General features: G+C 38.5%; 1 protein-coding gene across 1 annotated transcript in view; it reads left to right on the top strand.

Annotated features, from left to right (window-relative positions):
* Window positions 1–25,174, top strand: part of RHOBTB3 (Rho related BTB domain containing 3) — a 58,302-nt gene that overhangs the window by 10,486 nt on the left and 22,642 nt on the right. The window contains exons 5-8 of the mRNA XM_086716218.1: window positions 8,016–8,170; window positions 11,301–11,412; window positions 14,567–14,932; window positions 22,587–22,699. Of these exons, the coding sequence (XP_086572344.1) occupies window positions 8,016–8,170; window positions 11,301–11,412; window positions 14,567–14,932; window positions 22,587–22,699 (746 nt within the window). The remainder of the gene's footprint in view (window positions 1–8,015; window positions 8,171–11,300; window positions 11,413–14,566; window positions 14,933–22,586; window positions 22,700–25,174) is intronic.

Raw genomic sequence — 25,174 nt, 5'->3', positions numbered from 1 at the left:
TTATTTTTCCTTTTCATTAAGGTAGAGCAAAGTAAGGGATGTAAAGTTCCCTAATCCCAGAGTGCAACTTAATGCCTTCCTACATGTACATGTATCTATGCAGCCGCCTCACAGGTCAAGATTGAGAACATTTGCCTCACTTTGGAGGGCTCTCTTATGCCTCTTCCTAGTTAATAGCACCCCTCCCTGGAGATAACTGCTATTCTGACTTCTAACAATATAGATTAGTTCTACTTATTCTAGAACTTCATACAAAAGGAATTATTCCGTATGTAGTACTTTGTGTCTAATTTCAGTTAGCTTAATATTCTGGGCATATATCCATGTTGCACTTAACTATATTTTGTTATTTTGGTGTATATTTTCACTTGTGTGAATGTGCTGTGATTTATTTATTCACTCTCCTTTTAATGATGCTTAAGTTTCCTAGGAGTAGGATTTGGGGTCATAGTGGTAGGGTAGGTGTATGTTTAGCATTTAGAAGACACAAAGTAGGCTTGACCCTTCCTTGACCGCACATCCCCTCTACTTCCCTAAGTTTCTTTTTATTGCAGGCCTCAATTCTTGAAAGAGTCATCCACACTTCCTGAGTCCACTTCCTGACTTCCCATTTATTCTTCAGTCCACTACAGTCTGACTTTGACTTTCGCAATTATACTGCGTTTGTTCTCGCCCATGGTTACCAGTTAAATGCTTATTGACAAATTTGACATCCATTTACATTTACCCTTTAATTTGATTTATATTTTAATAACAATTCATCCTTTGAAGTTATTCAAACACATCTCTCCCTTCAATTAAAAAAGCTATTCTTTGTTTCTTGGTTGTTTTAATTCTCTGTCTTCTTACTGGTCAACACCACCCCCCACCCCCATACACATATTGAACCAACACACCACTAGTTGTTTCCCAGGGTTTCATCCTTTGGCTTCACTTCTTGCTGTTTACTGTGACCTTGAATTTGTTAATCTGTTGCTTTACCTTTCCCTGTATAGACCCTGATGAATACCCAGTCTGTTTCTCTGGCTCTAGTTTCTCTCCTGGCCAGTATCTCCACAGAATCTTCCTCTTTCTGCTGAGTTCGCTGCCTTGGTGAATGATGTCAAACCCATTCATTCACCCAAACTAGAATCATCCAACCCAGCTTTCCTCCCATTTCCCATATCCAGTTGACTAAGAAGCCCTTTTGGTTTTACATTTCAAATAAACCTCAAACTCCACGCGTTCTCTTTTTCTTCATTGGATTTCAGATCTTAGTCATGTAATTATCTGTCATAGTGGCCTTCTTTTTGGTCTCAAGGGGTAGTTCCTGATTTTGTAGGACCTGAAACTTAAATAATTTCAGAGGTCCTTGTTGGGAAAAAAACTACAACATTACAGATACACACATGCACACTCATGAATATTTAGAATGAGAAAAGGAAGCATGGTGAGTTGCAAATCTAAAAAGCTGTCAAATACCACAGACATTTAAAAAACATGTCTACTATTTAACAGCTTGACATTCTTTAATTTTCCTTATGTTTTTTGGCTGTGCAGTCTTTGATCACTTTTTCCTAAGGTAACTGCTTTTGTTATTTTCTATGTAGAGAAGAATATGAGAATTAGTTTTTCTTCCAGCTATTTCTTTGCTCTTCACATCTTTTTGGTGCTGGGCATTATAGTTTGTGTTGTGTTCCTCTTTCAGCTTGGCATCTTTGTCTTCAAGACACCAAAAAAGTCTGCACATTGGGTGACAGAAGCATTCCGGAAGGCTATTCGTGTACCAAGACAGTTCTCAAACATTTAACTGTACAAGGAAGTGACTACAAACCACAGATAATATCCCACTAAACCTAAATTTCAAGTCCCATTAGCAGGATCCCCAAAATGCCTGTCATTACTTCAGAGCTGCCTGACGGAAGGTGAAGGGAGTTGGAATGGAAAAGAGACAGTGGTCTTAACCAAGCATAGTTAGAATATCTTATTTTGCAAATTTTACAAAAGCAAATGATGATGTTAACCATCTATTGCTTAGGTTTCTCCCAGGGCTTTGGAAGGGACCCACAAGATAAGGGTTCATTGGCTTTATGGTAAATTGGCCTCTGGTCCTTCTGTTCTTGCCTTGCTTCTTCCTGAAATAAATCCTCTCAGAATAATCATCCTAGAATACAAGTCAGATCATGATAGTCATTGCTTTAATGTTCCTTAGAAACTCTCTTCTTTTTTCCTTTTATTTGCAAAATTTCAAACCTAAGAAAATTGACCAGAATAGAACAGTGAATCCCAGAGATTACAAATACACACATGCACACACATCCTCTCTCTTTCTCTTTCATTTGGGAGTAAATTATAAAATTATGGGATTTCTTCAATCCTAATTAGTTCAGCATGTGTTATGTAAGACAGTGCCATTCTTCTATCAACCATAATGCAACCATCATTCAAGAAATGTGACATACTATTATCTATTGTATTATTATTTTAAATACAATCCATATTCACATTTTCCCAGTTGTTCCAAAGCTGTTTTGTTTTTTTTTTAATCCAGAATGTCATTAAGGACTACTCATTGCATTTAATTGTTATGTCTGTCTAGTCTTTTTAAATCCAGAACAGTTCCCCATCCTTTTTTTTTTATCTTTCATAACATTGACATTTTTAGAGAATCTGAGCCCATTATTTCGCATAATTCCTTCAGTTGTGATCATTGTGATTGCAAAATAGTGATTTTCTGTCATTCCTCCTACACTTATTAGTTGGTATTCTTCTCTAAATAGAGCTTTCCCTTCTCTCTGCTCCCACATTTTTTAGAATCATTATGATTCATGGCTTTGTTTTTTAAATTACATATTTTATAATGTTTTCTTCGTATTCTTTCTGTTGTTTGTATTACCCCAAATTTGCATGAAGGCTTTTCAAGCTAGTTCTGATTAATGTTTGAGTCCTTCCTTATTTTCTGACATAAGATGTTCTAGGCTCACCTTATTCTGCCTGCTCCAGCCCTGGCAATCAGTCATTTCTTCAGGGAGCCCGGGTTCCATTTGGTGAGCAATGATATTTAGAAACCAAGATCTGGACTTTAGGGGTGCTCATAACTTTAAGTGTCATTGCATCAAGACCCTTTCGTTGGATAGAACCATGTATTTCTTTTAATCATGGGTTCCTACTGATTCCATTATTTTCATCCAGTATTTGGATCTCACTTCAATAATTTTCTCTTGTAAAGTCTTATCTAAAATGCAAGATCCTTCATGATATAGCTCCTGACTGCTTCTTCAGCCTTGTAGAGTGTAATCTTTTGTGTCTTATGTACCTGTTGCACAGAACTACTTGATGAACTTAAGGTCTTTCTTTAGATCTGGGAAAGTCTCAACTTCATGATTTCTTCAGATACCACCTTCCCTACATTTTCTTTATTCTGTTCTTTTTGTTCTCTTATTAGACTGATGATGAGACTTCTGGATGTCTCCTCTGTTACTTTTATCTTTCTTTTGTATTTCTGAACCCTTTATGTCTCTGTGTTGTATTATGGGAGAATTCTTTGGTCTTTTTTCCTAGCTCACAAATTACTTCTACTGGGTCTCTCCTGCTCTTTTACATTATTACTTTTTTTTTAATTTTTTTTATTTCAACAGTTTCTCACATCCAAGTTCTCTAATTGGTTGATTTTCATGTGTTAAGAATGTAAATACTTTAAGAAGAAAACCTCTCTCAATTAATTATATTTACTTTAAGATTTTGTTTTGATTGCTCTATTAAGTCTTGTTTTGAGGGGGGAGGCATTCTAAGTCCTTTCATCTGATGAGATTTTATTTCATGGTATGGATGCTTTTTAAACTTTGGATAGTTTTTTTCTTTTTTTTAACTTTATTTATTGACTTTGAGAGTGGGCTGATATGTGTGTGCACACACATGAGCAGGGGAGGGGCAGAGGAAGAGCGAGAGAGAATCACAAGCAGTCTCCATACTCAGCATGGAGTCCGACTGGGGGCTTGATCCCATGACCCTGGGATGATGGCCTGAGCCAAAATCAAGAGTCGGGTGCTCAACCACCTGAGCAACCCAAGCGCCCCTGGATAATTCTTAATTTGCCTCATTTTGCAGTTTAGATTCTCTGTTGGATTAATGCCTTTCTCCTCCTCTGTCCAGTTGCTCTCTGGGGTCAGGGTAGGAGTGAGAGCTCATATGAGATCTGCAAGCCTAGCTGCTTCCACTGAGGTCTCCAACTAATCTCCACTCAGTTGCCCTTGGGCCGCCTTGTTGTGCCCCCATCAGTGAGCACTGAGTACTCTTAATGTTCTCCAGTGCAAGACTTCCCACCTGTCCCCTGAGCCTCAGCTTCCCTCTTTGGTCATATGCTATCTGCCTTCAGCCTTTCAGGTGCTCCCAGTTTCTGGGCTGATAAGATTCTCTCCTCTTAATTTTTGAGTGTGGCTGTATATGCACATCTCCCTTCATCCTTCCCCAACCCCTTCCTTTGTTCCTTCCCTCCTTTCTCGCTCCCTCCCCCTCTCCTCTCCCTCCCCTTTATTTAATCATTTCTGTGATTTCTCTGGGAAAGGAGATTGCAATGTGAGCTTAGCTTTCCATTTTGAAACTGGAAGCTAACATGTTGTGTTTTTTCCTCACATCCAGACCTTGCATATGCTCCCCACCCCTGACTGGAGTGCCCTTCTGCACAATTCCTGTTATCTGTATGGCAAATTCATCCTTGTCTAGTAAACCAGTGCCTCCTTTGTGAAGCCTTCCACAATCCCTCAGGCAGAGTTAATTTCCTCTCTTATGTTCCCATGGTGATTTTGTACACCTTTATTTTAGTATTTATTATATTTATTATATTATAATTCTGTGCAGTCCTGTCTCTGTTGGCCCAGTTGACTCTGAGCTTTTGTCTGTGTATCTTTATATTTCTTGTTTGATATATGGTAGGTGTTCAGTAAACATTTGTTCAGTTAGTGAATGAGTGGTCTTAAGATGAAATTAATTTCACAGACATGTGATTGCAAAGTAATTAATTACCAAGGTAAATCTGATATTCAACCCAAGGACGTGTATTGTTTCCCTCCCCGAGTCCCTTGCGATACATGTAGCTGTGTTGGTGTTCTGGTAATTCCTCTCTTGAGTTCTTTTTAGAAATAGTTCAGCAAAAACAATCAGTCTTACTATTTTCCTTTGTTACACGTGTTTTGACAAGCTTGACTATCTATGTATGTCTTCATCACATTTGGATTTGAAAAAAATTTTGGCTTTTTACTAAATATTGAATCTATCTCTGAAAGAGAATTTTTTTTTCTGAACATGCCTCAGGGTATTCATAGCCTTGAGCTCCCCCAAATGGGCATCCTGTCTTCTTTTCATTTTGAAGTTCTGATAGAGCTGAGTACATCGCTAAGCTAGAGTTCTTAAAAGTTCTTTCTAAAGCTTTCAGGCACTGGCAACGTTGTGAGAATCAACCTTCAGATTCTGAAAGCTGCTGCTTTGAAAGAGACACAGTTCATTTGAATTCCAGAGTTACTTTGTGTTTGCTTTAAAAAATAGACATTTCTGATAACACCTTAAAAGATTATCATGTAAGAGAAGTAAAAAAGACTACAGTGTTAATGAGAAGTCTAACACTGATTCACAGAGTCCCTGTGACCCTGAGGTAGGCTTACAGAGTGATCTGAAAAAAACACCACAATTTAAAATTATTTGGGTCCTCTGATTGTTCCTAATGAAATGCTTAATATAGGTTTATTTATTCCATAAATGTTTTACTGGCTTTCCTGCTATATCCAACACATAACAATGAGACATTTTTTTCCTTCCGGGTGCATATGAACAAAAAGAGGTGTTCTGTGACACACGGAGATTGTGAAGATTAGATGTGAAGAGGGGTTTTCTAGGCATGTGTGTCAGTAAGGGTAATGGCTACACACAGCGGAAAACCTTTCTCAGCTGGGTTAAACCTGGAATTAGTTGTATTTTCCTTCAAATCAAGATTACTTGTTAAAAATTTTTTACATTACATTCACTTAATTTTCCACTTGAAGCACTTGGCTTTATTTTTGTTCAGAAATACAGTTTAATAAGATGGTCTGCCTACTCACCCCATTCCATCAACATAAGGAGAGCTTTGTAGACATAAGAAGGCTTCTGTCTTCAGAAAATCAAAGGCACTGTTTATCAATCTTTGTAAAGAATGTGAAATACCATTGTGTTATTTTTCAAGATAGGCTAAATTCTGTATAAAAACTTTATGTGCTCCAGAACTAAAATGATCTTTTACTAAAAGTAAAGCGAAAATTCAGAAATCATGGCTTAATTTTGAGAACCCACACTTAACTTTTAAATCACTGTATCTTTACTCAGTAATTCTTCACTCAGACTAAATTTTTATCCTATCTTTTGTTTCACTTTACTTACCAGATAGAGCAAATAACAGTTGTATCATTGTTTTCCATTTCTGACACACCAGGAGACTTGTCCAGGGCACTCATCTTCCCTGACCCTCACTTTCCTCCTCTCCTGAAGGAGGATGTAAATTCCTGGTCTCTGAGCTCTAAAATGCTTTCAGTGAAGCTGAAATTATTACATAGTTAAGTACATAGCAGGCACATGCACTAAACCTCCTTAGAGTATACTCCATATGTATATATACATGCTCTATCTGTATGCAGGTGCTTGGTAAGGACTTTGCTGTGTATGCTGTGGTAAGTTGCCCAAATGCCCTTTGAGGGCCACCATCCTTCCTCCCTCAGGTACTGAACTGCTGGCTGCTGATTCACAGCTGAATCTCCTCCTAGGGACTGGGAATTACCTTGTGCTGGTAGAAGCTGCCTACCCAAGGTTCTGCCTCACCCATGGCAGCCCTCATCTAATTATTCATTATCTTATTTGATACAGGGACACAAAGGCCCAGTTCTCTTTCCCCCAAATGAGGAACCATTCATTCTAAAGGGCCATCTGAGCTCCAGACTTCCCAGTAGGATCTGCTGAGATCTTTGTTGTAGCTATATTGCAGTTCAAATTTTTTCTCTGCCCAGCCCCATTTCCCTCACCCCTGAAACCGTTTGCTCCCAAGAGCACCTCCCTCCCCAATAAACCTCCTGCACACCAGTCTCCATCTCAGAGTCTGATTCTCTAGGGAAGCTAATCTATAACAAAATGCATTTCTAGAAATGGATTTATCCCCCTTTGACTTGGCTGTCTTTTATACAATGACATATCTGATGTGTCATGAAACAAAACAAAGCTAGCTTATGAATTCACAGATGAACATACATTTTTAGCTTTACTAAGAAGTATTCTTATAGATGCTTGATCTACCCCCTTCCCAGTCATAGATCTGTACATGGTACAACCATGACTCTTGGGATAGTTCACATTCTTAATAAAAACATTTTTATTCTTTTAGTTTATGACTTTTTAATCTTGAAGAGAAAGATAAGTGATTGAATTTGGTCTTTGTAGTTGAATACTTTAGAGTCTAATAATTAAGATGTTTGGATTAATAAGAATGTACTTTATGTGAAATCTCCAAAGAGAGTGGCAGTTTTGTAGCCTTGAAGATTCAGATCTAGTCAACTTGGTGAATATATTTCAAGTTTATCACCAAAAAAAAAAAAAAAAAAAAAAAAGAAAAAAAAAGAAAGAAAGAAAAGAACAAAGACCCAACCCATGGCAATTAAATTGTTAAATTTGTACTGATACTCAGGATGTTAGGATTGTATAAAAGGAAACATGTCCTCCATTACTAGCTGATTGGCTTAATTACTATAATAGCCTTGGTAATGTATATTCACTTATTTTTAAATTCTTTTCTAAAATATGGTTTCTTCTTCTTGCACTTAAAGCTTGTTTACTTTGGGGAGCTTTGTATTAACATTGATGCTTTTTATTCAGAATCTAGTGGATAGATGGTGGGTGTACTAACTGTCCCTGAACTGTGGTTCTCGTATGAGCTCTTACTTTGTTGTTTAATGTTCAGATTGTCTATGTATATTTTTTCCTATTTAATTTCAAAGCTCTGTTACTTGTATTTATTTTCTCAGAAGAATTACCTTGTACATGCCCACTGTGTACCTCAGACAGAGGGAGCTGTGTCAGTACAACCGAAGGGATCCAACTTGCTAAAGAACTAGGAGCCACCTATCTTGAACTACACAGCCTTGATGACTTCTACATAGGAAAGTATTTTGGAGGAGTGGTAAGTGGTAATCCCTGTTATGTAAATTAAGGTCCTTTGTCAGGTTGGCTGGGAAGGTATTTTCTAGAACCTCAGTTAGAACTTTAGTTTTAAAAACATGATTGGTTTTTAACTTCGAGAAATAAAATGAGAGTAGAAGAAAGGTTTTGTCAGAGTCAAATTACAATTTTATTTTTCTCTCCAAATTAAACATTTTCTATCATCTAATAAAATATTTTGGAATTTTCCACTTGGTGACACTTTATTGATTTTTGTTGTATATATCAAAAGCATGTTTACTCACACAAGCCTGTTACGTCAATTTTATTAGTAATCTTCACACAGTTCAGTGAGCCTCATAACCTGATCATTGGGCTCTGAAAGGTTTTTATTTCTATCTACTATTTGAAAAGAATGATTTTTCTTCCTCTGTGTGTGCTTCGGCAATATTTCATATACTCCTAAGTGATGCAGCTCAAAAATATCCATAGAAACTACTTCTACAAATAGCTTGTTGTTGGATATGTGAGAAGTTGGGATTTGTTTGCTCTGTTGCAATGGCATTTGTTGGGTCTTGCAGGCATTTGGAGGCCCTTCTTAGCCCACAGAATCTACCCTACAATATTAGGACTGCATGGTGCTTGGAGAATACTGTGGAGTCATGCCATTTAAAACTGCCTTTGAAACTATCATTTCAACTCCCCAACAGGTGACTCCTTTCAGCAGACAAGTTTGGTAAACACGGATAAGAGGTTTAAACCAGTGTAAACCCTTCATTGAGCAGAAGCACTTTAGACTTCTCTGTTAGTTCTCCAGCTCTTCATCAAGTACTCTTTCCAGTATGCCGGATTATTCATTATGTAGATTTGTGTCCAAATGTTGAGGTCTCCACAGATGACTGTAGAAATTTCATTTGTTGTGAAGTTACTAAACTCCAAATAACAACCAATGTTAAACTTGGAACCAAATATAAATGGTCCTCATTTCTATCACGTGTAAGTGGCTATTTTTAACTCAGTAATGTAGAGAAACAATAATATAGCTGCATTAAGAAAGATATACTCATAATATTGATATTATCAATGACTGTGAGAAACTTTTTAAATTTATTTACAGTGACAAATAAAAAGTAGAAAGGGTTAGAAAGATAGACAGGACTCAAATCTAATATTGTAGTGGATTAAAAAAAGTCTTAGTCTAAGAATCTTGTATTTCCCTGAAATACCTAGGAAACTGGGGGAAAATGATAGTTTGGTTTCTTTTGTTGGAGAGGGGGGGCCTGGTTCTCTTGGGGTATGTAGGTCTCCTTGTGTTCTGCTCCATCTCCCGAACCTGAAATTCTCATGGTCATACTTCCCACCTGCCACCTCCCATGTTCTCTGCTCTCTTTCTCTTCCTCCTCCTTGTTTGTCTTTGTTCCTAACACCTAGTGTTGCAATTAGGGTTGGAGGCATGATAAGGATTGAAGATGTGGTCAAGGTTGGGAGAAAAGACATGACAGTTTATTTTTTCCCTAAGACTTAGTGAGAATATGGAAATAAGATCAGAGTGACCCTTTTCAGATTCTTGAGTAGTGAAGTATAGCTGCGATCTTGAGTGTAAGAAATAGTGGCATTTGCAGGAATATAGATGGAGATGATAATGTCAGAGTGAAATCTTGTGTTTGAAAAAATACTTTCAAACAGAGAGGGAAGCAAACCATAAAAGACTCTTAAATACAGAGAACAAACTGAGGGTTGATGGGGGGGGCAGGAAGGAGGGGTAAGTGGGTGATGGGCATTGAGGAGGGCACTTGTTGGGATGAGCACTGTGTGTTGTATGTAAGCGATGAATGACGGGAATCTACCTCCAAAACCAAGAGCACACTGTATACACTATATGTTAGCTAACTTGATAATAAATTATATTAAAAAAGAAAAAAAAAAGAAAAACTCTTGTGTTTGAGAGTTGAGGATGAAAACCTGGGAAGAAGAGTACATGCCCTTGAGCTTTAGGGAGCCCCATCTGACCCTCCTCCAGTTGCACCCCATCCCTGCTCCCACATATGGCATGAGATGATGGAGCCAAGCGCATTTGCCCACCTGCAGCTAGTAGCCCCTTTTAGACCTGCACCATCCAATATGGTAGCCACTAGCCACATGTGGCTATTTATATTTAAATTAATTAAAGAAAATTAAGTTCCTCAGGTATACCGTCCACATTTCAGGTCCTCAGTAGCTACATGTGGCTAGTGGCTACTCTGTTGAATAACACAGATATTACAGAGCATTTCCATCAACACAGAGCAGAAGGTTCTGTTATACAGTGTTGTGACCATGTTCCAAAACCGAGGACCCCAGAATTCTCTTAGCAGTGCACTCAGTCTGTTTCCAAGGCCTGTGCAGTGGGTAAGGATGCTCCAAGGATGGAGCAGTGGGTAAGAAGAAAGGACAGCCTCCGGGCCCAGGAGTTACAGGACAGTGCCTTGTGCTACATGAAGCTCTGAGTCGTCTGAGAATTTAAATCTAAACCTGGCCTTCTCGGCTTTTATGATGATACTTCTGTCAAAGTAGGATAGAATATTTTCTACGTAATAGTTCTTTATTTATGACGTTTAAATATTTGTGTATGTGGTACATGGATCTCTGTTTGTATTTTTGCCCCAAGTCTCACAGTGTCAAGGCATAGGCCTGGAGCTGTGCGTGTGTATATGCTTAGGATTTGTAATTTCCCATATAAAGGATGTATTTCAAAGTAATTTATTCAAGAAAAGAATAGAACATATGAAAACATCCCTAGCTGATATGAGCATCTGTGACATAGAGCCAGATCTGCCCTGCTTTGAATGTCTCTAGTATTAACTGCTGTGGTTGCCCACGAGACAGTTATTGACAGTCCCACAGTTGTACTGCTGGGCTTTCTTGATTATTCAAGAGAATGAACAGTTCCTTCTTGAATGGGTAGTTTATTTATGCTTAGACAAGGCACAGTCTGTTCTACTTGATACATTTTTTGTCTTTAAATAAAAAACTTGTTTATAAGTGTTTGCTACAGCGTACTTGTAGATGGTACCAGCATTTGAACATTTGGCAAATGTGATTTGGGGTACAAATAATCATGTCAGATACATAATTTTGTTGACGCTTTACTTAAAATTTGATTCATGTTTTAGTTGGAGTATTTTATGATTCAAGCCTTAAATCAGAAGACAAGTGAAAAAATGAAGAAAAGGAAAATGAGCAACTCGTTTCATGGAGTTAGACCACCTCAGCTTGAACAACCAGGTGCATTTACTAACCAATGTCTGCACATTCGATTGATACTGATTATCGATCACTTCACAAGTCTTAGAGCAACTGTTGCCAAATTTGAGTATGTCGATGACTCACCTGGTATTCTTATTCAGTAAACCTGGGATGGGGCCTGGAATCTGCTTTTAAAATAAGTTTCCAGGTGATTCTGAAACAGGTGGCACTTGGACCACATTTTGAGGAATAGTCTTTAACTTGAATCTGTAGATTCTTTAAAAAATAATGTATGTGGTGAAGAGCTGTTCTAGATTAAAATCTAAGAGGGGCGCCTGGGTGGCTCAGTTGGTTAACTGTCTGACTTCAGCTCAGGTCATGATCTCTCAGTTTGTGGGTTTGAACCCCACGTCGGGCTCTGCACTGACATCTCAGAGCCTGGAGCCTGCTTCAGATTCTGTGTCTCTCTCTTCCTCTCTCTCTCTCTCTCTCTCTGTCCTTCCACTGCTTGTGCTCTATCAAAAGTAAATAAACATTAAAATTAAAAAAAAAATCTAAGAGAAATAACAACCAAATGCAGTGTGTGAACCTTGATTGGATACTAGTTCAATAGAAACCTCTAAAAGACTCTTAGGACAGTTGGGTAAAATTTTAATATGGACTAGAAATTATATGACATGATGGAATTATTGTTAATTTTCATATGTATGGTAATGGTTCTGTGATTAATGGAAGAATGTCCTTATTTTTTGGAAATGAATATGAGAGTATTTAGAGCTGGAGTATCCTGATGATCACGACTTACTCTTAAGTGGTTCAGCAATAGGAATGTGTAAGTGTGTGCCTATCTAGAGATAAGGCAAACATGACAAAAAATGTTTTCCCTTAAGTTTATTTATTTGAGAGAGAGCGCAAGCAGGAAAGGGGTAGAGAAAGGAGAGAGAATCCCAAGCAGGCTCCATGCTGCCAGCGCAGAGCCTGATGCAGGGCTTGGACTCACAAAGCTGTGAGATCATGACCTGAATCAAAACCAAGAGTCAGAGGCTTAACTGACTGAGCCACCCAGGCACCCCAAACATGACAAAATATCAATAATTGCAGATTCTAAGTGAAGGACATGCGTGTGCTTATGTATCATTCTTTCAACTTTTTTTGAATGTCTGAAAGTGTTAATAACACAAGGTTAGAGGAAAATACAGTTAAAAATAAATAAATACAATTTTTATCAAAATTAAGTTTTATTAAAATTTTTGCCTATTGTTTTTAATGTTTATTTATTTATATTGAGAGAGAGAGAGATCATGGGCATGAGAGTGTGCATGAGCACCAAGCAGGGGCAGGGGCGGGGGGCAGAGAGAGAGTGAGAGGTAGAGAGAGAGAATCCCAGTCAGGCTCCCCACTGTCAGTGCAGAACTCAGTGTGGGGCTCAAAGTCACAAACTGTGAGACCATGACCTCAGCCGAAATCAAGAGTCAGATGCTTAACTGACTGAGCCACCCAGATGCCCCAAATTTTTTGCCTAATTTTGTGATAGAAATAAAATAATAGTACTCTGTGAGATCAATTTGTTATGGATATTGTTTTAAAAAGCAGGTACTTGATAAGTATTTGTTAAATAAATCAATATAAATTAAAAATCAAGAAAATAATAAATTAGTACGGGAAGTCAATTCTGGGTTTTTACACACATACAGATATATAAATCATGAGTGATACACATTTGCTTTGAACTTCCTGGTGTGCAAAGTGAGAGGAGACATTGTTATGTAGCAAGCTTGCTGCTTTAAATACTTTCCGGATGAGAAGTTGGGTGGGGAATAGCCAAATAAACAATGTAGATAGATAGATGATTTCTTCATTCTTATTATTCAAAGCAGATCCTCTGAGAAAAGCAAAGTTCCTCTGAGAAAGCAAAGCATTTCATGCCATTTAGCACTAAAAGAAATTTCTCATGTGGGTCTCCGCTGGGGGCAGTGCTGGGGGCAGTAGGTGACCTAGTAGACAGGGCCTTCAGAAGTGTCTGTAAATGCAGCCTCAGCTGTCCCTGTGCCCTTCTGTTAGGTATCACCCTGAGCATTCCTTCTGATGCTGACTTGTTCTAAGGATTGATCCTGGGCTCTGGGGCAAGTGGCTTTCAGATTGCTCTTAGCCACGAAAGGTCTGTGAAGGTGCCTTAGGCAGTGGAGAGAAGGATGAGTGGGGTATAGTTCAGGAAGAGCCTAGCCACCAAATTACCTTGTTATTATCTGTTTTATAGACTGGAGCTTTGCTTTAGAGGAAAAAGTTTTCATTACTAAAGAAGTTTGAATTCTCATTGAGAAGACTGCATATCCTTCAGGCAACACTTTCCAGATAACACTTCCCTTGGCTCAGCTTTGGATAAAAGCTAGACAGCAGACATTCTATAGTTTGAGTCTGTGATGAGGGCCTAGGGTGTGATCCTCTGTAGGGGTATTCTGAATTGACTGAGGGCTAATCTTTGTTAGTGATCAGACTAGGAAATGGAAGATTACATCCTTTTTTTTTGGAAATTGGGAAGTCTAGCCAGCACTTTACCTCAGGTGTGCTGAGAGGAAAAAGCTGGTTCTTGTTTTACCAGGAAGAAAAAAATACTTAATTTTAGGATCAAAATAAAATGGTCAAGATGGTTTCAGACAATGGAGTCTAAGACTCTGAGCTTTGGCCTTGAGAGGTTGACATTTTAAGTTGAACAATTTCCTTCCCTTCCATTTCCAACCATGAGAGGAAAATGACTTTAAATGTGGGTTAGGTTCTTCAGAACTTACTCAGAAATTTGTTTGAATTTTTTATTTGGATAAAGTAAAGATTAACTACCAACATACTAAAATTCAGTATTTGTTGAAATAGCTTATTTGGGGACACGCAAATAGTGAGAAGTACTATTTTATTGCTGTTTATGGCATTTAGTACAATTTTCACTTGCACTATAAAAATTACGATATTTCTGTGACTATTAACTCAGAATAATTAATTTATATATATTTATAATTAGGTTAAGTTAAATACAATTGCTGTTTTCATAGGTCAAAAATGGCCATATGTTGGCAATTTCATATGGTTCAACTTAATAATATTAAAAGAATTCTTTTGTTGTGTTTAAAAGGAACCTGAGATGTTTGGGTCTATAGACCTAAAGAATAATTTATCATATTTGTTTTCTTTTTTGAAATAGAAAAAATGCCTGTCTTAAAGGCTGAAGCATCGCATTATAACTCTGATTTAAATAATTTGCTGTTCTGCTGCCAGTGTGTGGACGTGGTATTTTACAACCCAGATTTAAAGGAAGTTGCCGAGGCCCACAAGATTGTTCTCTGTGCCGTAAGCCATGTTTTCATGCTGCTTTTCAATGTGAAGAGTCCCGCTGACATTCAGGATTCCAGTATCATCCGTACCACCCAGGACCTCTTTGCCATAAACAGAGATACTGCATTTCCAGGTGCTAGCCAGGATTCTCCAGGCAACCCACCATTACGTGTCATCGTTAAAGACGCCCTCTTCTGTTCTTGTTTATCGGACATTCTGCGCTTCATTTATTCAGGTACGTTGTTAAGTGGTTCTGGTACATTCTTGTAAGATTTGAAATGAAGTGTGCCTGTGGTCATCAGGTGTATTGGTTATTAGTTTCACATTTCTCTTCTTTCTACCATCTGAGGTAAGGATTATACATAAAAGAGTATCTACTTTATATACAGGAATTGGTCCACACTTTCCATCTTCCTTATAAGTTTACTTGTCTTGGTTTTAAATCTACTTGTGAAAATAGTAATTTCTTTTCCTACTGAGCAGGTATGGTAGTATTTTTTTTTAATATCTAAAATGTGAAAATACAAGAGTTTTTTATCTAGTTTAAATTTAAAGAAACAAAATTTTCAAAGTATGAATGGAAATAAATCTCTGCATCTTAAAACCTGACCGTTAATTCCCTTTTCTGTTTTACTGTTAGATTTTGGAGGGCATTGAGAGAAATTAGCAAGGTCCTTACATTCAGTTTAGGAACTGGAAACAGTATCTAAAGTTAAAGCTGAGATCTGATCCACTTTAACTATTTTTAAGTAATCTCTACACCCAGTGTGGGCCTTGAACTCACAACCCCAACATCAAAAGTCACATCCTTCACCGACTGAGCCAGCCAGGAGCCCCAACTTTGACTATGTTAGGTTTTACTTTTTCTTCTGTGTACTTAATCTTTTTAGGATTGAGCTTATCAATTATTTTTCTTCTCCTTTTAAATGCTGTAGCAACTATATTTTTAAAAGATAGAAGTTTCATTTGAGTCATTTTAGTCAATGAATTGAAGGTGTCGTATCTAAATATCCTATATAAGAATGGAAAAGAATTGATGTAAAATAATTGATGTTAAAATAAGATTTTATTTTTTTTCATTTGGGCTGTGGTTATATAATTTTCTAAGTTAAAATAAAAATCAATGGTTTTGAAAAGTACAGTTGCAGCATGAAGATTTAAGTGGATTAAAATGTACATATATGGGGGTGGCTGGCTAGCTGAATGTCAGTAGAGTATGTGACTCTTGATCTTAGGGTCATGAGTTTAAGTCCCATGTTGGTGTAGAGATTACTTTTTAAAAAAGTTTTGGGTCACCTGGGTGCCTCAGTAGGTTAAGTGTCTGACTTAGGCTCAGGTCATGATTGCACAGTTTGTGAATTAGAGCCCTGCATTGGGCTCTGTGGTGACAGCTTGGAGCCTGGAGCCTGCTTCAGATTCCGTGTCTCCCTCTCTTTCTCTGCCCCTTCTCCGCTCATGCGCGCGCTCTCTCTCTCTCTCTCTCTCTCTCTCTCTCAAAAATGAACTTAAAAAAAATAATATAAAAGTTTTTAAAAATCTTCATATATGTATATGCATATACTACCTAGGAGTAGAATGGTAATGATAGGTCTTAATTAAATCCATTGTTTAGTGAATATTGGCTTGGCAAAGGCGTAAATAACCACTCCTACAGAGCCCAGTGCCTTCAGTGCGGCAGGGTATGTGTTGGGTGAATTAATGAGTAGACTCTAGTGGCTTGTGAAGCATCACATGGATAAACCAGACTAAAGATGTCATTTACTACTACAGACTTTTATGTTTAAACTTTTAGTCTCACAGTTCAGAATTTAAGGCTAATTCTGAAAATCCAAAATGTTTACATGGTAAAAGAAAAAAAAAATGTCTTTAATGATGTTTAGAAAACTATGAAGGAAGTGTTTGGCTTTGCTTTTTGATGATGTTATTGTTGAATTATTCAGCAAGTTTACTACAGTATCTATGGAATAGTTTTGAAGGCACATTAATACTTTGAAGTCAGTTATATTCTCTTTGATAAGGTAGCAGTAAGAGGGCTTGTTGTGTCTCCAGTGACAGAACCTACTTGTTTTTTTAAATTGCAAAATTAGGGGCGCCTGGGTGGCGCAGTCGGTTAAGCGTCCGACTTCAGCCAGGTCACGATCTCGCGGTCCGGGAGTTCGAGCCCCGCGTCAGGCTCTGGGCTGATGGCTCAGAGCCTGGAGCCTGTTTCCGATTCTGTGTCTCCCTCTCTCTCTGCCCCTCCCCCGTTCATGCTCTGTCTCTCTCTGTCCCAAAAATAAATAAACGTTGAAAAAAAAATTTTTTTTTAAAAATTGCAAAATCAATACATACAGATGGAAAAAAAAAAGGGAAAGAAAAAAGTTTCTTCCATCCCTCAGTCCCCTTATGTATTCACTCTGATGCTGTTTGAGATAAATTAATGTGTTGGGAAATGAGCATTAAGGAAAATGTAATCTTTAGGAACTGCTATTTTCCAGGAACCACACACTGTTTCCTATGGCTGGAGCATAGCGTACGAGGTGAAGGTTTGCAGTAGACGAGGCTGGCAAGCTAGGTGGAAGCTGCCTGTAGAAGCTGTTCTAGAATTTTAAGCATGATCAGACTGGGTTTGGGCAAACTCATCTCTGGTGATAGAGATGGAATAGAGCAGGCTAGACAGGAGTTTAGTAAAGAAGCTCCATTGCTCTGGAGATCAACCTCAGGAAGGTCATTACTCTGATATTATGTGGTTGGTGCTTGTCTATCATTTGGAACAGTGCTTTTCAAACTTAATATGCATGCAGGTCAGCTGGGGATCTTGTTCATGCATCTATTCTGATTCAGTAGGCCCAGGGGGTGAGGCATGAGATTCTGCGTTTCACACAGTCTCCCAGGTAGTACTAGTGCTTTGGACTCTAAGCAGCTGCAACACCTGCTCTTGGAAGAACTGAGTGCCGGCCACAGCCAGGGGCTAAGAGCCTGGCATTCAGTCCAGGGCCCAGGGGAGGAGCCCAGTTATCAGTCTGAGGGCACCAAGTCAAAAGGGGGTCAGGCGCACTGACTGATATGAGCTCTTCAGAGCTGGAGCTGTCAGCGCCGTGTTGTAGCCCTTGCCCTTAGTTGTGGCGGGGAGAGCTTGCTAAGCTACAAGCCCTCGACCCAGTCAGTGCACAGGCCTCCTAACCTGACACCAACATGTTGCATTTCTGCTCTGTTCTCTCCTTGTATGTCAAGGCTCAGAGAAGAGGTGCTGTCAGGTAAGAGCTGGGCCACAGACCATTGACCTGGGGCTGCAGGGAGATCCTGATGCTTTGGGGAGAAGCAAAACTAAATGCTTCAGCAGGTGCCTGTGACCTATTCTTTATTTATAGAGTATAACCTCCGACTCAAGCAAAAGTTACATTATGTTTAAATTATGTTTAAAAAGACATTAAGGCTGTATTTGTAAAGACAATTTTGAAAAATGGAGAACACTTGTTAAGAGAAAAAAATCAACCAAATTCCTATTTCAAATGTCTAAACCCTGGTATTTTGTTTCATCCTCTGGCCTTTGTGCATATTTTACTGTTTATTTAGAAAATATTTTTTTTTATTTTTATTTAAAAAACAATTTTTTTTTAATGTTTATTTATTTCTGAGACAGAGAGAGACAGAACATGAGTGAGGGAGGGGCAGAGAGAGGGAGACACAGAATCGGAAGCAGGCTCCAGGCTCTGAGCTGTCAGCACAGAGCCCGACGCAGGGCTCGAACTCACAAACCATGAGATCACGACCTGAGCCAAAGTCGGTCTCTCAACCAACTGAGCCACCCAGGCGCCCCTAGAAAATATTTTTTATCAAATCAAAGAAAAAGTTTAAGCCTACTTTTTTTTTTTTTTGAGACTTCAGTAAAGAGGACAGGCTTATGGGGTTTTTTGTTTTGCTTGTTTTTCTTGCTGCTGTTGTTGAGCATTTTTAAAAAAAAATTTTTTAACGTTTATTTATTTTTGAGACAGAGAGAGACAGAGCATGAACAGGGGAGGGGCAGAGAGAGGGAGACACAGGATCCGAAACAGGCTCCAGGCTCTGAGCTGTCAGCACAGAGCCCGATGCGGGGCTCGAACTCACAGACCGCGAAATCATGACCTGAGCCGAAGTCGGCCGCTCAACCGACTGAGCCACCCAGGTGCCCTGTTGTTGAGCATTTTAAAACTTTGGAACCGATCACAAGTTTTAAGACCCAGTTAGGCAATGGTTTCCTCACAGAAGCCCTGGCCTACCCACTAGTTCTGTTGGGTGGACAGTGAAGACAGCAGTCGTTTGTACATGTGTCTGTTGGGTTGCTAACGCAGAGGCAGAACTCCGTGACACAGACAGCTCAGGAATATTTGCCCTGAGTAAACAAGGACTGAAAAACCGTATTAAATCTATCTCCTGCTTCTTTTGTTTTTAAGAAACAAAATTACAAAGAATGTCTTTTCTCTAAATGACACACTTCTTTTTAATCTTTAGGAATTTGAAATTTTGTGTGTGTTGTGTCACCACGGACATTTGGGTCCTCTATTTAGGAGGGATCTGTTTAATAGTCTGGTTAACAGAAGGCTCCGGTTTATTCTAATCAAATTTTTAAATAAATAGACACAGTAAAAGTATGTGTTTTGCAGATGTTAATTTTCTGTTGGATAACAGCTAACTCTGGATAAGTACTGAAAGACTAGTACTCAAAGAGAATGGCGAGGCCAGCGGTTTCTGGGTCTTCATCGACCCAGAATCCTGTATTGGCATACAGTTCTGACATTCTTATAATACTTGATAGTCTTTATGCTTGCAAAGTCCTGACTCACGCAGTTTCAGATGGTTAGGAATTGAAATATATGTAAGGACCTCAAGAATTTTGCTTTGAGCTCTTCATACCACAGATGGCCCTTAGAATTTCACGTCACTTACTGAAGTGCTGCCAGAGAAAATGAACGTGTGGAAACAAGCTTTCATCTTCAGCTTGCCTGGTATCCTAGCTCTTGGAATTCTTCTGTGGTATGCTCTTTTCTGCACTGCCTAAAAACACAGCTTGCATGCACGAGTATATCATGCTCTCTAAGAACCTAAGTCAATCAGTGCTCCGAGAGGTCAACTAAATAGAAAATCCCAGTCAGTTATGCAAGATGAATAGTTTCTAGATCTCTGCTGTACAATATCATGGCTATTGTTAACAATACTGTACACTTAAAATTCTGTCAAAAGGATAGATACATTAAGTGTTTTCACCACAATTAAAAAAAAGCAAAGAAAACTCCCGGTATAGGGATTATTGCTTTATTTGAACAAAAACGTGTCAAAAATGACTTGATTAGCATTTCTAATTGTAAGAACAGCCCAATCTTTAGAGTGCCCTGTGAACTATTACTTTCATTTTTAGTTATTGGATCCTTCTGTGTCTATTCTTAGACAAATGAGTGGCCTATAGGGATTTACCTACTAATAACCCCATATATTTAGACTTATTCTTGCCTTCTCTCAGATAATATTCTGAATGGAGACACTGTGTAAGTATTCATTAGTTAATACAGTTTATTTTTAAGAGATAATATGTGTGTTCTCCTTTAGCATGCACGAGTGTAGACAGTAAAAATTACCCACTATTTCTGCATACCACTGATCCTGGGTTTTAGTAATGAATGAAATGTTTATTTTTTTTTTTAATTTTTTTTTCAACGTTTATTTATTTTTGGGACAGAGAGAGACAGAGCACGAACGGGGGAGGGGCAGAGAGAGAGGGAGACACAGAATCGGAAACAGGCTCCAGGCTCTGAGCCATCAGCCCAGAGCCCGACGCGGGGCTCGAACTCACGGACTGTGAGATCTTGACCTGGCTGAAGTCGGACGCTTAACCGACTGCGCCACCCAGGTGCCCCGAATGAAATGTTTAAAGGAAGAGATAGTGACGGCCCGTGCTCAGTGCACCTCAAAATCACCTGGGGCGCTCTTAAGATATCTGGGCCCCAGCCCCAGAAATTCTAATTTAATTGGTCTGGGAATGAGACTTCCTCAATGATGTTATATGAAAGATCTCCAGGTAAATGTAATACACAGCTACAGTTGAGAATCACTGGCATAGAGTAAATCATTCTGAAGTGGGGTCCGTTGGCTTCTCAGAGGTTCTTCTTCTTCTAACATTTTAAGGTGGATTGTAATTTTTATGTGTGCATGGGAAATTTTCTAAAGAGATAGTCCAAAGAATTTATCAGATTTTGAGAGTATGTGACCTTAAATTTAAAAATCCTTAGTGCAGAAAAATTAAAACAAAAAAACATGGGCTTTTCTAGACAGCACACCTTTGGGAATCTGAGGAGGAGGAGGAGCTGACAGTGAAGTCAGAAAAAGAGCATGAAAGGTAGGAAGAAGCAGTGATGAGCTGGAGCTGGCTGGCACCAGCTCGTGAGACCCAATTATGTTTATTCCCAGGTCCGTGCTCTGTGATTCCATGTTGGTGGCTTGAGTGTGGCCATGGTAGGAGTCTTTACACCACAGAGGTAGCGGAAGGCCCTGATCAGGGCTCTCCTTCCCCCTTCCCCTCTCCTCAGGATACACTGTAGTAATGCTGAAGGTCAGGTGAGGAGAAGTTTAAAGATACTCAAGAGTGCCAAGTGCCACAGAGGTTGACTGCAGTGACGCCTGGGAGCCATCGGACTACCAATTGACTCTTCAGAGCAGCTTGGATCTGGTTGTTCAGGCTGGCTGCAATTGCCCAATCTCACTGCTTCAATAAATGTCTATCATGTGCTCTCCCCATCCCTAATGTCTATGAAGGCATCTGGCGAAGTTCTGGATACATAAAGGGAAACATCAGAAGAAATAGATTGAGAACTGATAGAAAAGGGTTTTGAGTTACTTAGAGGTGAAATGAGTTGCTTAAAGTCACACCAGTAATGGCAGAGAGAGACCCGGAGCCTGAGTCTCCCAACTATGCTCGCCCTCACTACACCTGGGTGAACTATATTTTAAGGAGTTAGGACTTTCTGTAAGTCAGGGATAGATGGGAGTAATCTCTTCAGATATCATCATCAGAATCATACTTTTAGAAACTGGCACTGAGCATTGGGATCAATTCAGTGTGGACAAAGCCACGGAGGAGTAGGTACGCTGGTTAGGAGGCTGCTATAAGCCAAGCAAGAGGGTGCTTAGAGAAAGGTGAACTTTCACTGACCATCACACAGGAGTTTTGTAACATACAGAGGAAAGGGGCTAACAGTGTGAGACAGATGTGCAATGAGCCTAGGGAGAGATAGCTTGGAAGTGGGTTGGGGTGAGGACAAGGGGAGGAGGGACGAAGTGCAGTGATTTTGCTCCAGTGCCATGGTCATATAGCTCATCAGGTCATTATTTACCTCCCTTCTTCGGGTTGGTTCTGTAGAGTTGGCTATAGAACATCCTTATCTGACCCTGACAATGTGTGAGACCTTTTGAATGCATTCTGTTCCTACTGCTTATTCTTCTACCTGATGGTGGTCACTGCTGTCCATGATTAGTATGATTTAATTCAGTCTTGGAAAAAAAACAAACACATCTGCTTTCTTACTTAGAGCAAGTAAATAATTTGAGTGTAGGAAGGACTACTTGTGATGGCCAATGATATTCTGGCCATTACTGTCATTTTTAGCTGATTGTCTATTACAAAGAGGTGGCAGCTGTTTAGGGAGGAAGACTTCAGGTTTGGAGAAATACTTTAGGGGAAGGCAAACTGATTTTTTTTTTTTTTTTTTAATGTGAGAACTGTTTAAATGTATTAGTGTAATTACAAGGATATATATTTGGCAAAGAAAAATTAAAAGAAAATACTAAATAAAGAAGGAATATTGATATCTAATAAGAGATTTACTTTCTGTACTTCCTGTTTTTACCTAAAAATCCAACATATATTAATGTGTTTATAGGTGCTTTTCAGTGGGAAGAATTGGAAGAAGATATCAGGAAGAAATTGAAAGATTCTGGGGATGTTTCAAATGTAATCGAGAAAGTTAAATGCATTTTGAAAACACCAGGAAAGGTAAAACTACTTTATTGCAAATCAGTTTACCTTGATGTTCTCTGAATTTTAACAGATATACTATGATAATATAATATTGAGTCATTAGAAGAGTCAATAACATATAAATATGTTTTTCTTGAACCTGTTTTTGCCATTAAATATTTTAAACACAAACTTGTATTATTTCTCACTATCTCAGATTTTAATTCATATAAGAATTAGAATATGTGTGAGTCATGTCTTTAAAATGTTGACTTGTGAATTCCATCCTCTGAAACATTTCCCTAGAGCTCCAGGAATATGCAATCTATGTCAAGAATGAAGTGCTGTTGAATTTGTCTGGTTACGGTTAAGCTTGTTAAAGGGAATGCTTTCTCACTTCTCAGAATTTAAGTCCAGATAGTTTTCTGGAGCAAGGCTGTTTCTTTGTGTACCCTTTTCAAGAGTCCTAAGAAACCTCTTTGATCAGGTGGACAGTTAGGGATTTGTTTCTCATCTTGTACAGGTTTAAAATTATAAGTCAAAGGTTATAAAATGTAGACTTTGTAACAAGTCATAAACATGTGCATGTTAAAACTCCAGTCACTTAGGCTGTAAAGAGTCTGAAGGGCTTCAAAAATAAATTTATTTTGAGACAACTACATTATACAATTTAGCCAGTGTATTCTTATTTCAGATTCTGTGATAAACAAATTGGCTACAGTAGATATTTTTATACTTACCTTTTGGTAAGTATGTGCAATGCCTAGCAGAATATAGACATGTAAATGTAAGAAATGTAAGAAATGTTAAATGGAAGAAATGTAAGAAAATATAAGAAAAAATGTAAGAAAAAATATTATTCCTTTAATTTTTTTATACAGATGACTGTCAATTCTATAACCTAAGTTAATGATGTTTTAAGTTAATATTTTATTTTGTAAGTTAAGATTTTAAAACTGTACTAGCTTTTAATGAAGATTCCTGGCTTATTGAGTTGGGGAAAAAAATTTGTAAATGAAGTAACATGGAATTAAGGAGCAAGACTTTTCTTGTTTCAATAACACACTGAAGCTGGTATACAGAAGCTGTCCAATTCTACAAGGGTATGGCAGAGTGGTAGTTCTTGCAGTCTAATCCAACTAACACTTTTGTAGAAATGTGCGCATAAAGCTATATTCTGTTTTTCAAAATTTCTCTAGATTACTTGTTTATAGACTAGTGAAAATGTATAATACGTTTATCAGTGTTCTGTCCAAACAACTATCCTTCAAAATTTTTTTCTTCAAATTCAAGGCATTGATCACACAGGAATCTGTTTATAAGATTATCTATCTATCTACCTATCTATCTGTTATCTATCTCCATCCATCCATATATAATATACATCTACATATTATTTATGATATATAGACTTATAATCTTTATATGAATGTTTCGGACAGAAGTGTTGCCTTTTGTTCTAAACCCAAGCCTTTCCTTGGGTGTGATTCTGAATACAGTCATTGCTTTGAGTACTGAGGTAAAAAAAAAAAAAAAAAAAAAATTGTTGGGGAAGAGGAGGCTGGGGACTATGGGATTCCATGATATTGAACTAAATTTCCTCCTTTGCACAGGAGGAGAGAGGAGTTCTGTGCTTTCTTCTTGTGCTTTTCCGGAGTCAGGGTCTCTCTCATTAACTGAGTACAACACAGAAATACATTCCAGAATTAGGAATCAGGAAATGTACATTTAAATTGTGAGTTGGCCATAAATTATCCCTGGCTTTAAGCATGTCTCCTCAGGACTTTCTTACAATGAGGGATAAATTATGATTTCTAAAGCCCTTGCTAGTTACCAAATTCTTTGATGCTCTCTGACTTGCTCTGCTTTGTGTGTGGCTCTCCCTGAATTCTCTCCACCAATTCCTTAGATATATATTAAGGTATGTTGTGTGTAGAATCTGAGAATAGACTTTATAAGACTAGGATTTGTATGATCCTGTTTTGCTTCTCTGCCTTGCTAGTGGAAATCATTCTGGAGTGTGTTTTCTTTCTCCTTGTGAGTAAGGATAATATTTTTGTTTTCCTCTTACCAAAGATTTTAACTTCCGACCATAGTGGATTAATCCAGAACGGAGACTAGGTATCATTTATTCTTATTGTTCCAGTTGTATGCTTGGTTATTTCTTTTTTTTTTTAATTTTTTTTTTCAACGTTTTTTATTTATTTTTGGGACAGAAAGAGACAGAGCATGAACGGGGGAGGGGCAGAGAGAGAGGGAGACACAGAATCCGAAACAGGCTCCAGGCTCTGAGCCATCAGCCCAGAGCCCGACGCGGGGCTCGAACTCACGGACCGCGAGATCGTGACCTGGCTGAAGTCGGACGCTTAACCGACTGCGCCACCCAGGCGCCCCTGCTTGGTTATTTCTTAGGGATAAAGCTTTCTGTATTCCCTAGATAGCCAACCAGAGGTTCTGAGATTCAGCAAGGAAAATGGGTGGAGGGTGAGGGGAGAGGGGCTGGCTCTCGAA

The sequence above is a fragment of the Puma concolor genome, chromosome A1 (genome assembly GCF_028749965.1).
Source record: "Puma concolor isolate L17-30 chromosome A1, mPumCon1.1.hap2, whole genome shotgun sequence".
In the NCBI taxonomy this organism is placed as follows: Eukaryota; Metazoa; Chordata; class Mammalia; order Carnivora; family Felidae; genus Puma; species Puma concolor.
This window is presented reverse-complemented; position numbering and strand designations above follow the sequence as displayed.